The sequence below is a fragment of the Aptenodytes patagonicus genome, chromosome 18, assembly GCF_965638725.1.
Source record: "Aptenodytes patagonicus chromosome 18, bAptPat1.pri.cur, whole genome shotgun sequence".
In the NCBI taxonomy this organism is placed as follows: domain Eukaryota; kingdom Metazoa; phylum Chordata; class Aves; order Sphenisciformes; family Spheniscidae; genus Aptenodytes; species Aptenodytes patagonicus.
Window position 1 is genome coordinate 2,735,619 of NC_134966.1, and position 15,644 is coordinate 2,751,262.

The 15,644-nt window shown below is 48.9% G+C and overlaps 1 protein-coding gene across 1 annotated transcript in view; it reads left to right on the forward strand.

The window, feature by feature from the left end:
• Positions 1-7,897: 7,897 nt before the first annotated feature.
• Positions 7,898-15,644, forward strand: part of CACNA1B (calcium voltage-gated channel subunit alpha1 B) — a 308,891-nt gene continuing 301,144 nt past the window's right edge. Inside the window, exons 1-2 of the mRNA XM_076355414.1 lie at positions 7,898-8,296; positions 10,649-10,754. Of these exons, the coding sequence (XP_076211529.1) occupies positions 8,037-8,296; positions 10,649-10,754 (366 nt within the window). The 5' untranslated portion in view covers positions 7,898-8,036. The remainder of the gene's footprint in view (positions 8,297-10,648; positions 10,755-15,644) is intronic.

Sequence of the window (15,644 nt, forward strand, 5' to 3'; positions counted from 1 at the left end):
ATCACGGAGGTAATAACTGAAACAGGGAAAAGGTAAGCAAAGGACGTCTTGATGCCTGTTTCAAGATGGGGGAAATACAGTGGTTTAAAGGCCTTAGGTGTGTCCATGTGCCCACGATCGTTGAGAGCGCTCCTAGCAAAGCCTTGGTGGACCCCGTGTCTCCTGGCCCTGCTTCAGCACTTTGCCAGCAGACAACAGGACTCTGCATGTTGGCCAAAATAACTCCTGCAACTGCAGGGTTTTGGGGAGGGGGAGAAGTTACCACTGCACTGGCTTTGCTTCTGCCTGCATATATGATGTGTGGCTGAATGTATCTGCAATCTCATTCAGTCAAAATGAGTTAAATACCCAATTTTTAAGACAATTCTGTCCACCTTTTCATATGCATTATCTCTTTTCTTTTGTGCCATATAAACTGAAGGCCCCATATAGGAAACTGATCCTTGTTTTCTATCATCTGACCACACGTCACTAAAACCTATTCCTTTTCTGAGGTTAAATGGGCCAAAACCATCTTGAAACAGGGAAGACTTGGGATGTGCTGGTGAAAGAATTCAAAGATACTTCGAGGAACATTTCCCTGCAACAGCGGTCTGCAAGAGGACGTGATGTGTAAGGTGGGTGCCACTAACCTGGTTCTAGCTTCCCCAGGATTTCCTAAGTCTGTACTGAAGGACGGAGGTGAACTCTCACTTATTGCAGCTGCAGCACTTTAGATACTGTCATTACTCCATATTGCTTCTTTGCTCCATAGTGATGCCTTCTGGGAGATAAGCTTGCCCAGACAGCTGTTTCCAGCTCTTCCAGAGCAAAGGCTCTTTTTTTTTAGTACATGAAAATACTGTAGAGGTTATCTGTTCCCCCTACATGCCCTCCCTCAGACACGTTGCATATGCAAGTGCCTAATTACTGATGTTGCGTATACAAGTGCCAAATTTTTGCACTGGAGGAAATACCCATGGAAGCTGCAGGTGTCCAGAAAGAAAACCATCATCTTCCTTAGTTTTAGAATACAAACTTTCACAGCAACAGCCATCCTACAACTGAGGAAGAAGGCGGCTTTTCATTGTGTTACTCTCATTGTGTGAGACTGTTCTTCACTCCCCAAGTTCTTCAAAACCTTAGAGGACCTTGGGAATCTGGGCCCTCCTACACCTTGTCATTGGGCATCTCAACCCAAAACTTGGCCGCTGAAAACATGGAGCCATTTCCCTGTGTGATCATTTCTCCATATTTTCTCTCTTTATGCCTGAATAGCTTCTCTTGCCCATCACCGAGAAGATGACAAGCTCTTGTCCTTGATCAATCTGTATTCAATAATAATGCTGAAAATAATCCAGGCAAAGTGTGATTCCTTTTGCAGTGTGATTTGACATGCACCTGACATGCTGGAAGCTTTGCATAATATACAGCAGACGTCTGTGGGGGACAAGTACAGACACTGCTGGGTTTATGTGGAAGGGAACCTGGGAGCAGGCTGTCCTCAACTTACATTAGCCTTTGGGCAAGTGACTGATGAAATTCCCAAACTTCTCTGACTTTCCTTTGCCAACCCATCTAGCTCCTGATCTGGACAAGCAGAGTCCTGGTGCTCTATCAGTTCTTATGATGCTTCTCACTCTTGGATTTCAAGAGTGATGCTCACGCAGAGCTGAGCCTGTACATTACTCTAGTTTGTCTAAAGTCAGATTTGAAAAGGTGTTTTGACATCTAGATGTTGAGAAGCATCTAGGCAGATTTTCAGAAGAGCCTAAGCAGAGGACAGACCTGAATCTTAAGGAGGATTAGATGTCAAATCATTTTTGTACCACAGACAGATATGTACTGAAAGACAGGCTAAGGCTCACCAAATCCCCCTCTCTCGTGATCAAGTCCTCAGTTGAATTGAGTCCAAAGCAATGGAATAGGTGTGAACTTGTTGCCTTTCCCTGCTGGCTGGTCAGTCTTGGAGACCAGTGGTGTAGAAATTATCTTAGAAATGCCAAGGAGAATAAAAATATGAAGCCTGATATAAAAATAGTTAGTACTTTTTATCCATTAGCTTATCACAGCTCCCCTGCCACGAGCACTGGGTGTGTGCAAGCAGGCTGCTTTTCCACAGAGCAAACACTGTTATGGTGTTGCTGGGGCTCGGATGTGGTGCAGTAACACTGTAAGTGGGACACTGGGCACCAGACAGAAGGTTTCTTGTCTGTCTTCAACACGTGGACAGCCTTGCTTCACTGTGTCCTGTGATTTCGTAGTTATCCATTGCTGTGAATTTTCTAGTGTGTTGTTACTCAGGCTTTGGTCCTGCTTGTTGAAGTACTTTCTGAGCTGCCTGCCTGGGTATTTAGCTACCTGGGACATGAAGTAAAGATGCCAGCAGACTTAATTCAGCTAACTACTTCCACAGCCAAGGAATAGCTGCTGGGTTTCATGTCACGGTCCATCTACAAAGGAATTAAGTTCAAGAGAAACAGAATGAGTGCAACCACTCTTGGTCTCCTGGGGTTCACTCAAGGTGGAGAGTTGATGGGGAGAAGGTGCCGAGCTGGGACTCATGGTACCTGATTTCCCTCCCTGACCTGCTGTGTGGCTGTAAGCCCTGTGCCTCAGTTTCCCTTTCCTCCATTTTGACTGTTTACACTAAGCTCTTGTAAATAGTAAGCTTGAGCTGATCTCCTGGGCTGGAAGAGCTGTGTGGTTCTGTGGACTTGGGATGGTGCTAGCTTGGAGGTGTGTGCACCCCTTCGTGCAGAGATGAAATTGCTGTGCCAGACAGATACAACCCAGGGGCTTTGTCATCAATACTCCCAGGCCAACCGATGAGCTCTCAGGGGCAGCGTCTCTCTTACTCTGCATTTGTACAGCAGCTAAGGGCAATTGGCCCCAGTGGTTCAGGACACTGTTTGTATTACAGACGATACCACGATCATGACACATACATAAGAGGAGCTATATCTTCATGAGGCCTCTCTTTCCCTTTGTTCACTCTTTTATCCTTTCATTCTTGATAAAAAGTAACAAAGCACCTTTCCCACTGCCCTCCCCTCGCTGTCTTTTGCATAATGCCATTCTGCATCATCTGGCAGACTCAAGCACAATCTTTAACACTTTTCTCTACCTGCATCGCAGCAGGATTTTCTTTTAGCACAGCTGGTGCAAAATGCGTGCATGCGAGTTGAGGAGAGCAGAAATCGCTGGCTGGGAACACCTCGGTAAGCTGCTTTTTTTGGCCTGGAGCTGTGGACCTTCCTGTGGGCTGGGAGGTGATGTGCAGTCTGTGTGGTTTATTTATTCTTTAAAGGAAACATGCTCTTGGGAGCTGCTCTGTTTGGCAATGTCCTGGTTTCGGCTGGGATAGAGTTAATTTCCTTCCTAGTAGCTGGCACAGTGCTGTGTTTTGGATTTAGCATGAGAATAATGTGATAACCCACCAATATTTTAGTTGTTGCTAAGCAGTGCTTACACTAGTCAAGGACTTTTCAGCTTCCCATGCTCTACCGACTGAGCAGGCTGGAGGTGCACAAGAAGCTGGGAGGGGGCACAGCCAGGACAGCTGACCCCAACTGGCCAAAGGGACATTCCATACCATGGGACGTCATGCTCAGTACATAAACTGGGGAAAGCTGGCCGGGGGGGCCGCTGCTCGGGGACTGGCTGGGCATCGGTCGGCAGGTGCTGAGCAATTGCATTGTGCATCACTTGCCTTGTATATTCTTTTATTATTATTGTTATTATTATTACTATTTTATTTTATTTCAGTTGTTAAGCTGTTCTTATCTCAACCCACGAGTTTTCTCACTTTTACTCTTCTGATTCTCTCCCCCATCCCATTGCGGGGGGGGGAGTGAGCGAGCGGCTGGGTGGTGCTCAGTTGCCAGCTGAGGTTAAACCACGACAGGCAATAACCTGGGTCCAGAGCTTCAAGATGTATGGGACTGAAGTGGCTGCTCTGTTCCTCAGTCTTGCAAATTCTGAGACCAAATAAGAGCTTACCTACAGTTCTCCGACCCCTGAGCTCACCTGGACACAAGGTGTGCCAGGAAACCGTGACCTTCCCTCTGAGCTGCTCAAGGTGTAGGCCAGGACCCAGGGGAGTCAGAGTGTGGTGGGAGTCCCTTCCTCTCTTAAAGGCAGAAATCTTTTACTTTCCTGCTGCTGTTTCTGCAAATGTGTCCCTCCTAACCTGCTCAGTGGGGGATGAGAGCTGAGGGGATGTCGGGATTGTGTCCCTAAATTTTAGCCACTGTCCCTCACATAGGACACCTGTGCTCCTGTCTCTGGAGCACAGCAAGCTGGAAGTCCACTTCTTTGTGGTTCAACCAGACCCCCCCCCCCACCGAGATGGATCCAGACTGTCCCAGGAGTCCCCGCGAGCTGCTTTGCCAGGGCAAATAAATAGTGCCACTGGTGCTTGCCGTGATCCAAGTGTCCCAGTCGTCTGACACGCAAAGACCTGGAATATTGTACCATTTTCTCTGCCCTGCCTCAGCAAGGCAGGCTTCGCCTTTCCAGATGGAAGTGCTGCTCCATTAAGCCCAGTCACCAGCCTCAGGCTTGGTGCTTGGGATGGAGGTGAAAGTCCAGGGAAATGCTTGGTCGCCTGGCAAAGCCGCTCGGGGCAGGGGAGGAAGGCTCCTTGCTGAAGCCAAGACAGCCAGTGCTGGAGCACAGTGCGATTTGCTCACCTCTGTCTTTGGGGCTATGAGGAGGAGTTACTCACGACTGAATCCATTTTTAGAACTTGCCATGAAATGCTCTTTGCCCTCCTATAGCGGTAGATTATAGATGTCTGACCTGTTTCAGTGCTCTAAATTTTTTGCGTTCTCTTAACTCCCCTGCGCTCTTCATAATCTTAAAAAACCCCAACTAAATCCTGATGCTTCCCCTCTCAAAGCTAAATAATCCTTGCAATTGCAATCTCTTTCTCGTCTTTAAGACTTTCAGTGCTTAAGATCTGTGTGATCTTCCCTATGGTGTAGAAAGGAGGAAAAAAAAAAAAAAAAGCCCTGAGCATGCAGATTGAGAAAAGGGCAAACTGTGGTTTAACAGAGCATCCGCAGGACGTGCTCACATCATTTTCTCGCCGTCACAAACACCCCCACCACCCTGTCTGCTGACTTCACCGCAGTGCCGTGGTGGGAAGTTTGTTCATGGGAGAGGCAGGGTGGTTTGGTGGCTCTGGGAGGAGAGGAGGGGATGTGGGGGTCAGAGTTTTACCTGGTTCTCAATACCACCTGATACAAAAAGCAGAACTTCGTTTGGACTTTTCAGAGCTGTCGTGTTGTTCATCCAACCCCTCCCCCATCTTGTACGCATGGGAGGATGCAGGCATGAAGATTTGTGGGAACCAATGTATTTCTTTTTTCCAGATGCTGATTGCCATCAGAAGAGGTAGGCGATTATTGAAAAAGGCATTTCCCCTTCTAGTGGCTACTGATAAAAGGAGCTAGATTTTTTTTTCCACTGAAAAACAAAAGACCACAGAATATGTTAGATTTAGTGACCAGAAACAAAGGAGTGAAAAATTTAGACAACTAAATGAATCAGCTGGGGGAAACTTGATTTTCAGATGAAAAGATAAAATTCATTATAGAAAAAATTGCAGTGAGGATGAATAATGAAAATGTTTTTAGGAGAAACTTTAAAAAGAAAAGACCATTCTCCGGCCCTGTCCAGCCTATGAGCTGCGAGCTCCCTGCTCCCTCCTTCTCCCTCCATAAAATAAAGAAACTTTCCCGGATGACCCAGTTGTGTAGATCAGCTCGGCAGTGCTGGGGGGTGAAGACTCATAGGAGGAAACACTCGTTTTAATCTCTGCCCAGGGTCTGTTTGAGTGTAACAGGGATCCTGAGCCAGCGGGAGCTGGAGCAACCTGGTGGCAGCCAAAGTGGGAGGCCTCATTTCCCAAAGACCGCACTTCCTTCTTCAGGCGAAGTTTTTCCCAAAGACTCCAGCATTCGGTTTAATCTGCAAATTATCCAAAACTGGGGTTGGGGGAAAGTCCTCTTTTATCGCATTCCCAGCACGTGCATGGGAAGGCATCCTACAGACTGGAGCTTCTTCTTGCTGACCTGGTCCCCGGGTCTTGCAGAGACCGGGTGGCCGTGCCCGTGTCAGGGTGGTTGGTGGCTGTTGCTGTGTCTGACCCTCAAGGCAGCAGGACGTGATGCACCTTCCTCCTGTGCTGCTTCCCTCTATGGCTCCTTGAGTTAGTGCTGCTCCTGGCTCACCTCGGCAGCCAGTGCTGCCTCCGAGGGTATCTTCCGGCTGTGCTGCAGCGTGAGAAAGCCCTTCAGATACCAAAGCCCTGGGTAAGAAGCCGGTTTCTTCTGGAGAGTCACCCTTTGGCTATTGCCAGCCTTTATTTGTGCCATTTGTGGATGTTGCCAGCCCTCTTGCTGTCTCCTGAAGCCAGCAGATGTTATTGCTACAGACTTGCCTGGTTGGTGGGTTGGTTTTGAACTGAAACAGCTTGGATGACTAAGGCAAAAAACACATTAGCAGCAGAGTCCAGGGTTTCCTTACTGTGGGGGAAGTGAAAATGTCCCCCTGTTGACAGCCCTGTCTTCTCTGGAGGGTCCCTTCTAAAAGTTAATAGTTTGTATCCCAGATTTAGCCTGAATGCAAAAGCATATCCTCACCAGCTACTGCAGTGACTGTTGACGTGAGGCGCTCCAGGAACAAGGAGGAGTTAGCTTTCTGACTTGTGGTGGATGGGAGCAACAGAGGGTGTTGGGATAAACAGGATTAAAGGATTTCGTCCATAAATATGGGATTAAAGGTATCCAGTGCTCTGCAGGAGTCACTCAAACCAAGGAGAGACAAAATAAGTTGTCCAGAAGGGCGCAGCGCTCTGTTTCAGACCAGCCTGTGCGCACACAGCCCTGCACCACCTTACCCGCGTGTGCTGGTGTGGGAGTTGCATCCCTCCCTCCAGCCGCATCTGTCCCTGCCACGGCGGTGCCCACCGGCCCCACGGTCCCAGGGGCTGGGTCTGAAATGAGCACCCCCCCCATTGCCCCGCACCCCCAGTCTCCCCCCCCCCCCTTGCGCCCCCATTTCACACTGCACTCCCCCCCCGCCATTGCCCCCAGCCTTCCCCGGGGCTCCCGATGGCACAGCCGGGGGTGACGGGAGCTCCGATACCCAGCGCAGCCCGCGCCCCCGGAGCCCCCCGCCGCGGCTGGGGGCACCCATGGGTGCAGCAGCTGGGCAATGCACATCTGGGCAGCGCACATCTGGGCAGCGGCGCGCAGGCGCGGGGGACGCCTCGCCTGTTCTCCCCCCGACCCCCCAGACGGCGGCACCCCCCGGCCGGGGCTTTGCGCGCCCGCGGAGCCCTGCGCAGGGGGCGGGGGGGGGGGGGGGGGCTCGGGGCTCGGTCCCTCCTTCCCCGCGGCCCCGGGGAGTGGCCGCGGCTCCGCCGTATTTATCGGGGCGGGCGGCGGCGACCGGGCCGGGCCGGCTCCATCCTTCCCTCCCTCCATCCCTGCCCGCCTCCCGGTGCCGGTGACTGGAACGGGCGGAGCCGCGGCGGCCGATTGGCTCCGGGCATCACATGCGGCGGGGCCGGGCCGGAGCCGGAGCCGGGGCCGGGCTGGGCTGGGCTGGGCTGGGCTGGGCACGGCGGAGCGCTCCCGCGGCGGGCACGGCAGCAGCGCAGCCCCTTCCCAGCCCAGCGCCCCGCCGGCCACCGCGGAAGGTACCGCGCCCGCCCGCCCGCCCGCCCTGCCGGCCATCCCCCCCGCCGCCCCGGCCATGAGGTCGGGCCGGAGAGACGGCACCTGTGCGGGGAGGTGAGCGGAGCCCCGGCGCCTTCCTCCTACTCCCGGGCAGCCACAGCGGCGGGGAAGAGGAGGGGGTGGAGGACGGGAACGGGATTTTTTTTTTTTTTTTTTTTTTTAAATATATCTACATATTTTGCTGCGATCAATCCCGATCCCGCAACTGAAGCCCCCGGAGGGAGAAGTGCTGCGCGCTGTGATGCGTCTTCCTCTCGCCTCGGCTGCCAGTTTGGATTGTAGCGCCCGGCTCCGTGCACTGAGAGAATGGCTCGGTTTGGGGATGATCTGCCAACCCGCTATGGAGGTGGAGGGCCGGCCGGGGCTGGAAGAGGGAGCAGCCGGCAAGGTGGCCCCCAAGCCGGCCAAAGGATGTATAAGCAGTCAATGGCTCAGAGGGCCAGGACTATGGCTCTCTACAACCCCATCCCTGTCAAACAGAACTGCTTCACAGTCAACAGATCCCTCTTCATCTTCAGTGAAGATAATGTTATACGGAAATACGCCAAGAGAATAACAGAATGGCCATATCCTTTCAGGGAGGGTGTGTGGGCACGGTGGGGAAGGTGGGGAGGGGGAGAGGGAGACTGGGGGAAAACAGACCCCCCCCCCAGTCAGCTAAGGATGAGTGTCTGGTGCTAATGTAGACGTGCGTGTGTGATCCAGTGTGTGTAATGGGTGTGTGTGCCTTGGGTCCGTGTGTCCGACATAATGTACAGCCGTGTAGCTGGGTATCATAGGAAACTGCTTCTGTGGGAACGGTGGAGTGTGCTTTTGACTATGCCGGGGGTGTGTGTAAGACATACGTGCATTTCGGTGTGTGTTTAGGTGCATTTCGGTGTGTGTTTAGGTGTGAGATATACACAGTTGCATAGATTTATATTTCCTACAATTTAAGCCAAATTCAAAGGGTTCTGTGAGATTCATGCTAATGAATCCTGATTCTTATTTTGATCTCAGAGCCTTTCAACTCTTCTTTCTCACTCTGAATAGGAGAAGAAACATGGGATAAAAATGGTGACACCTTAGCATTAAAGCTGCATTGATAGTAGGGACATTGATAGCTGAGGTACCTTGCGAATCCCATTAATACAATCATTGCAGCTAGGTTTTTAGTACATCACCTCCCGAATCCATTAGAATCAACATGAATCTTGTCACTTTGATTAGGTGCATAGCCTAAGCTTAGGCTGTACTAAAAAAAAAGAAAAATAAAAAAGAAAAGCTTTGTGGCAGAGGGAGGCAGTAAGTGGAGAGAAGGATCAGCTGCTGTATTGTGAAAGGGGCAGATGCTTTCTGTCTCAGAAACAGCTCCCAGGCCAAGTGAGCTGCAGAGGTCTTCCTCAGAAGGGGGCTTTGCTTGTAACGATGCACACAGTGGGGCTGGAAGCCATGAGTAAAGGGAAGCAGACTATTTGAGGTTGCCCGGGAGTAGATACAGTGTGTGTGCACACACGCACGCGCGCATGTGTGTGTACAGGAGTGCATTACACTGGTGATCTCAAGGGAGCTGGTTGTTTTCTTTTCATTTGATATCACACGCCTATTAATCCTCAGCTAACAGCAAGGCCTCCTCCCAGCCTCCTAGCAACACTTTCAGTTGCCACAGAGGCCAGCTCCCCTTCAGGCTTCCCCAGTTTTCACTTCCTGAAGGGCTCACAGGAAAAAAATACACCCGTAGAGTGAACGCACTTCCCTTCCCCCTGAACACACACGCACACACACACACACACACGTATTGATCTTTCTGTCCATATTATAAAATCACAGGGATTGCTGTACTTCCTCATCCATTTCTCCTTCCCTGCATTCAAGTCTGAATAAACAAGCTCCAAAGCTCCGGTGGCAGTCGGAGCATCGCATTTCCTGCGAGGCTAGACGCAGTCTGTCCCTCTCCCGTCTCTTGGGCGACTCGTCTGCGCCTTCATCGTGAAGTGTGGGGAGGGGACCCACAGCGCTGCGGCGTCAGCGGGTTCAGCAGAGCCACCAGCCTTTCCCCCACGCCGCAGCTGCGGGGCGAGGTGCCGGCCGGGGCCCGGGCGCGGAGCCGGCGGTGCCGCCCGGGCGGGCGGGGCAGGACGCTGTCCGCGGTGCTGAGCGGCGCCGTCCGCGGTGCTGAGCGGCGCCGTCCGCGGTGCTGAGCGGCGCTCCCCGCGGTGCTGAGCGGCGCTCCCCGCGGTGCTGAGCGGAGCTGTCGCCCGCCCCGGGGCCCCCGTGCTGCCCGCGGGGCGGCTCCGCCCTGGGAGAGCAGGGGCTCGGCACGGCTCAGGGCTAGAGACGACGGCGAGAGGCAAGGGGGAACCTAGTGCCGGGTTTGCCTTCTTTCCCGTGAGATCTCTTCCCTCGCACGCCCCGCCAGGGCGCTGATGATTTCATGCTCACCGGGAGCGGGCATTGCAGTCTAGCAGTAATTCGTGTTTAGGACCTGCGTAGACGCTCTAAATCGAACTTTTCTAGCCCATCGCTTATTTACACTATGCGCTCAGGTTACATGACAGGGAAATTCTGAAGAACAGTTCAGCAGATGGCATTCAGCTGTATAATCTATTTTGGGGCAATTTAGCTTATCAATCTAATTTAAAAATAATAATTATTAATAGCTTTTTGTTTCCTTTGAACCTTTTGCTTTCTTGCTCCCAAATTCCTTGAGCAGCTCAGATTCTGTGTAAGTCACCGACTCTCTCAAAGAAGAGAGCCAATTTCCTACTTTTCTTCCAAAGGCACCCCAGGAAGAACTGAGGAAGTCAAGGACACTAAATGTCTTCAAAAAAGATGAGAGATCTTGGAATGCTCACTAATGTAACTGTTTAGGTAGAAACGGGGTTTGGATGAGGTTCTCCTTGTGTTGTCTAGTGTCTTCTTTAACTTCTGGTCCCCACTCCATTTGAATACATGATTTTAGCTACAATCATAGCCAATTGTATTGTGCTGGCTCTGGAACAACATTTGCCAGATGGAGACAAGACACCTATGTCAGAGAGATTGGTGAGTTGTGTTCATTTATTTACATTTTGTGTTTCTGGTCTAATACAAAAAGCAGTCAGCCACCCAGTGTTGCGAGGGCTTGTATCTGTTTTGAAGATCCACATGTAAACAAAGGGCCATTGATCTGACAATCAGAAAAAATAAGTCCGTGACAACAAGTATAACTCTAACCTCCCGATCCCATCTTCACAAGAATGCTTCATCACTCTAGCCAGCCCTTCCCAATCGCAGGAGGAGAGATGGACCTTACAGTATGATCAGAAGAGCAGCAAACGTAGGTTGTCTGTAAACCAAGGCAGGAAGGGACTGCCAAATGCTCAGAATTATCTGTAGAATCAAATGAACTTCTGTGATATTTTCCCAGGAAGTGGTAGAACAGAGTAACCTTTTAGGTTCGTATGTCTTTCAACTATCTTCTTGCTACAGCACATATCAAGGACCCTACAAAGCAAACTTTGGGTTTAGATGATTATACTTCCCTTCCAAAAAAAGAAACCAACTTACAGAGGAAAATAATTTACCTGCAGGCTTTATGGTAATGAGCCAAATTATCTTATTTCAAAAGAAAATATAAGAATAGCTTCAAAATCATTCTTCCATTTATCATCACTGTAGGAAAAATGGGAAATATTTGGTTTGATTTTTTCTCCTGCTGTTAATGATCCGGAACATCTTTCATGCCTAAATGCATTAATCCTGGTGCATACTCAAAGGATAAATAAATATGGCTCCGTATGTGTTTTACATGTAGATATTAAATTATGCAAACAAAGACAGAGTTAGGCTTGCTGCCAAAAGCTAGAGCCTCTGAACGTCGGTTGCTACAGTTTCCAAGGTTGATCCATACCGGTGGTCAACTCTCACAATCTCATTCTTCAGAAACAGGAAAAAGTGTATAAGTGATAGACCTAGAAAGAGCTTCAGGGTCAGCTAGTTGATACTGCCTGTTTGGAAATGTATCCGCTGATGCTGGCTGCCCACTTACACTGTGTTTGCTTAGTCTCTTTCTGTTTGAATTATTTCTTAAGAAGAGATGAGGAGAAAATTAAGAACGTAGATGTATGTTGATCTTTCTGCCATGCCTTTGTATGTTTTGGGATCGGCTAGCAAGGCAAGCCTGGGTTTGTGAGCAAAGCGCAGGTTTAGACCCAGGGTAATGATTGAGCTGGGGAAATGCCTTCCATAGTTATGAACGTATGGACTAGTGAAGGGGAAAAGTAGTTTTGTGGATGTTCTGGCTTGGTAACCATTTGGCGATATGTTATTTTAAGCAGCAGTGGGTATCGTTAGCACATAGTTGCTATGTTCCTCTATATCCCTAGATTTGTAAGGGGATCCCAGAGGCTTTTTGTTGGTCTGTTCCCCCATTGTATTAATTCCATCTTACAGCACCCACTACTGCACACACCCCTTTAGTTCCTGCCCAAATCATCCCAAAAGGGGGCACTGGCATTAACACCGAACAGTGTAAAATAACTGAATGAGTTAAATGCACAGTCTCCACCTCGTTGGCTCTGCTTTGGTGATGTGGGAAGAATTGACTCCTGATTTTTGTCCCAAACACCGTTTTGCAGCACTGTCTTTGATCCAGATACTCTGTAGCCATTTTAAATATTGCACATTTGTAACTCTGAAGTACAAAGGGCTTTATCATAGAATAACACTGAGAATCTTTACAAGTCATGAAATATTTTCTGTTTTCAACATATGCTGGAAAGATTAAGCATTGCGAATAAGAAAAACTGTCTTCTGGTTTTCAAAGTGAAACCTCCTTAGAATGCTCCTGCTGCTTCCACAAACTGTAAGCTCTTTCATTGAAAACATTACGAATCCATGCTAAACCAGAGTGGGCAAACATTCCCATACATTTATGGGTTTTTTGAGCCAAATTATAAGTCCATGCAGAACAGCAGGTGCTTTATTACTGCCTTTGGCAAGAATGGAATTGGCCTTTTTTGGTTAATGATTTATGGATATACCTTTCCTTCTCCTGGGTTCATTAAAATCTCCAAATTGGAGTGAGGTCTCATCACTGAAGAGTTAATCAGATCTTAAGGATATGAGATGCATATCACAAGCATTTTTTGACTGGGAGATGTAGGCAGAGCTGTTGAAGGAAAACCAAAGCTGCCCGAATACTTTGTGCCACAGATACAAAGACAAAAATCTTGAGATTGTCTGTTTGTTAAAGCTGAGAAAAAGAGGGAGGAGTCCATAGGAACATCTTCATGATTTTTCTCCTCTGATCAAAATTTTCCTCTATGTATCTCCCTAGAGAGCCGAGATATGAACCTGCAGTGTAATCTCACTTGGCTGTTTTCTGCACTCATGTTACTTGTCAAGCAGGGTTAATTAAGCACATGGGAAGAGCAAGTGTTGTCACAATATATGCAATATTTCAAGAATTGGAATGGCTGAGTTATAAGTCATCTTTCTCTGTCCATTTTCTGTATGTAGTTTGTAGCACAGAAAAGCATTACTTGGCTCTAGGATGGAAATTCTTGTCAAAACCAGGGCTCTGAAAAAACACCAGTCTGGTGGTCAAAGCATTTAGTGGTGAAGTAGAGCACTGGCTTCAAGTCCTTGCTCTTCAGACAAGAGAAATAAGCTAATTCTTCCACTAGCGGGAGAATGACCTACCCCCTAGGCTCTTGCCTGCTCTGAGCTGGGGGTCTCGCATGCTTTGGCTTCTGGAAGTGTTTACTTCACATCAGTAATTATCCACTGGAACGGAGATGCTACAAACTTGCTACTGTCCATCTCAGCTGAGTGCCTTAGCCAATAGATTGTAGAGTCAGTCTCTCTCTGTCCCAACAAATATTGCATTGTTTGCGCACGCTGGAGTGATGGCAACTGAAAAGATGCTGAGGGAGTTGTACTGAGTGGTCCAGAGCCTGGTGATGAGACCTCCAAATGTGGGAGTGTGAGCTTCACATCTGAGCCCTGAATGGCCTTGCAGGTGGATGCCTTGCTCATGATGCTCTTGGCTGTATAGGCTGAGGCATGGTCATTCTCTCCCTGTCTCCTTCCTAATTCCTCAGTTTTTCATGAGAAGCTTCAATAGACCATGGATTTGTCCCAGCCTGACAGAGACGATATCAGAATTTGCAGGACAGAAAATGGATTTTTTGCCCCGTGCTGGGGCACACCCTGTTTGAAGACACCAGCGGGTCTGTAGGATGAGCATCTGCATGTCTCTGTACAGCTCTGAGTGTTCGGCTCCCCTGGGTGGTTTTGATGTGAGGGCAGAATACAACTGCTTTCTCAGATATTCAGCATGATAACTCTTGCACTTTACTAATGGATTTAATTCTTTATCCTATTCACAGGCACTTCGTGCAATCATATGTGAGCTGTTCATATCAACCTCTGCATGAACAAAGCCTTACACACCCAAATCTATCAAGGCTGTCACATCCAAAGGCCAAGGAAAGACGCTAGGACACGGACTAGGAATAGTAATGACTTTCCAGACTCAGAAGTTGTTTCTGATCTGAAACATATTAAGTGTGTGTTTGGCCCAGTCTCAAGCTTTGCTGTGTCCACAACAAACAACCTGCTGGCACAGCTCTGGCTGCTGCCCAAATTCTCCGCCCTTCTTCCAAGCACGCACAACTTATACTCATTATCACCTGCTTTCCCGCTCTTGAACCCAAGCAGCAACACAGCCTCCTGTCTGAAGGGGGCTGCAGGATGCCCTGGCAGCTGGATTTCTGAGCCGACAGCAGTGCCATATCAGAGCTGCACAGGGCATGTCACCCATGTCCTTGCCCTCCAGCTCCTTCCATCACACACAGTCACGTGAATCCTTTTTTTCAGCAGTAGGCCCCACTACCTAATGGGGCATAAATTTTATTTTTCATCCTGTTGTTACTGTCCTGATTCTTTTGCTAAATTAGTGTAAATTTAGACAGGCTTTAGAAAAGACCCTCTTTCTATCCCCTCTTATTTCCCCAGCTGCTCACTGCCAACCCTATAAATGACAATTTTTCTTTGTAATAAATACCCAAGCCCATCTGTGAGCCTTCCTGCTTCCCTAGAAGCTGACAAGAACTTCTTTGACCCACTTCCTAAGAGCTCTGTGTAGTCCTAGCTTTGGGAAGAGCATATTCTATCAAACCCTTGAGTACCTGAAACCTGTCTCTTTAAAGCTGGGAGCTGTAATCGCCAGGCACCTGACCTAGATTGAGCAACTGACTGGTAGCAGAGTAGATATAAGGCTTCCAGGAAGTGAGGGAGTAATGAGGGGGAGTGGATGTGGGTAAAGGGTTTTTTTTAATGTGTGTTAGAAGAGCTATTTTTAGAGGCATGCTAGTAGTTTCTGGATGGAAATATAGAATGGGCTAGGAGGCCTTTGTCTGCAATGATTTTGTATACTTGTTGAACTAGAAGGTCTTGTGGGGTTGAAGAGCTGGCAGACTGGGCTGTTAGAGTGCTCCTGTGTGCATAAAGGAAAGTGGAGGAGCAGTAAGGTGACTTCTCCTGACATCACATATGATGATTTCTGACCCCCTCTTCTTTCTTCCCTCTTTTCTGTACTGGGTTGGAGTCCTGGGATGCCTCTAGCTCTTGCTGTGGAGAAACTGCTGGAAGAAGAGTCTTATTGTAGAATTTCTGTTGAAAGTTATAAAAGGTCTGATGGCCTTGTCTTGTTCCTCTGTGGGTAAATAGCACTGAGATGGGTAGCTGGAGTTTCTTAGTCTGTCAGTGATAGCTTCTGTATCCTCTGAGCAGTGTCAGTAAGGCTCTGTGGAGGGGCAGAGGGCTTGGAGGCGTTGCCGTCTGTAGAAACAGCTCCTTGGCTGGAGGAGAAGCCAGTTCTGAGTTTGTTTCCCTTCCATTTCAGCGAAAGGCCTACAGTGTGAGCTCAACAGTCACTTGCTCTGTTTT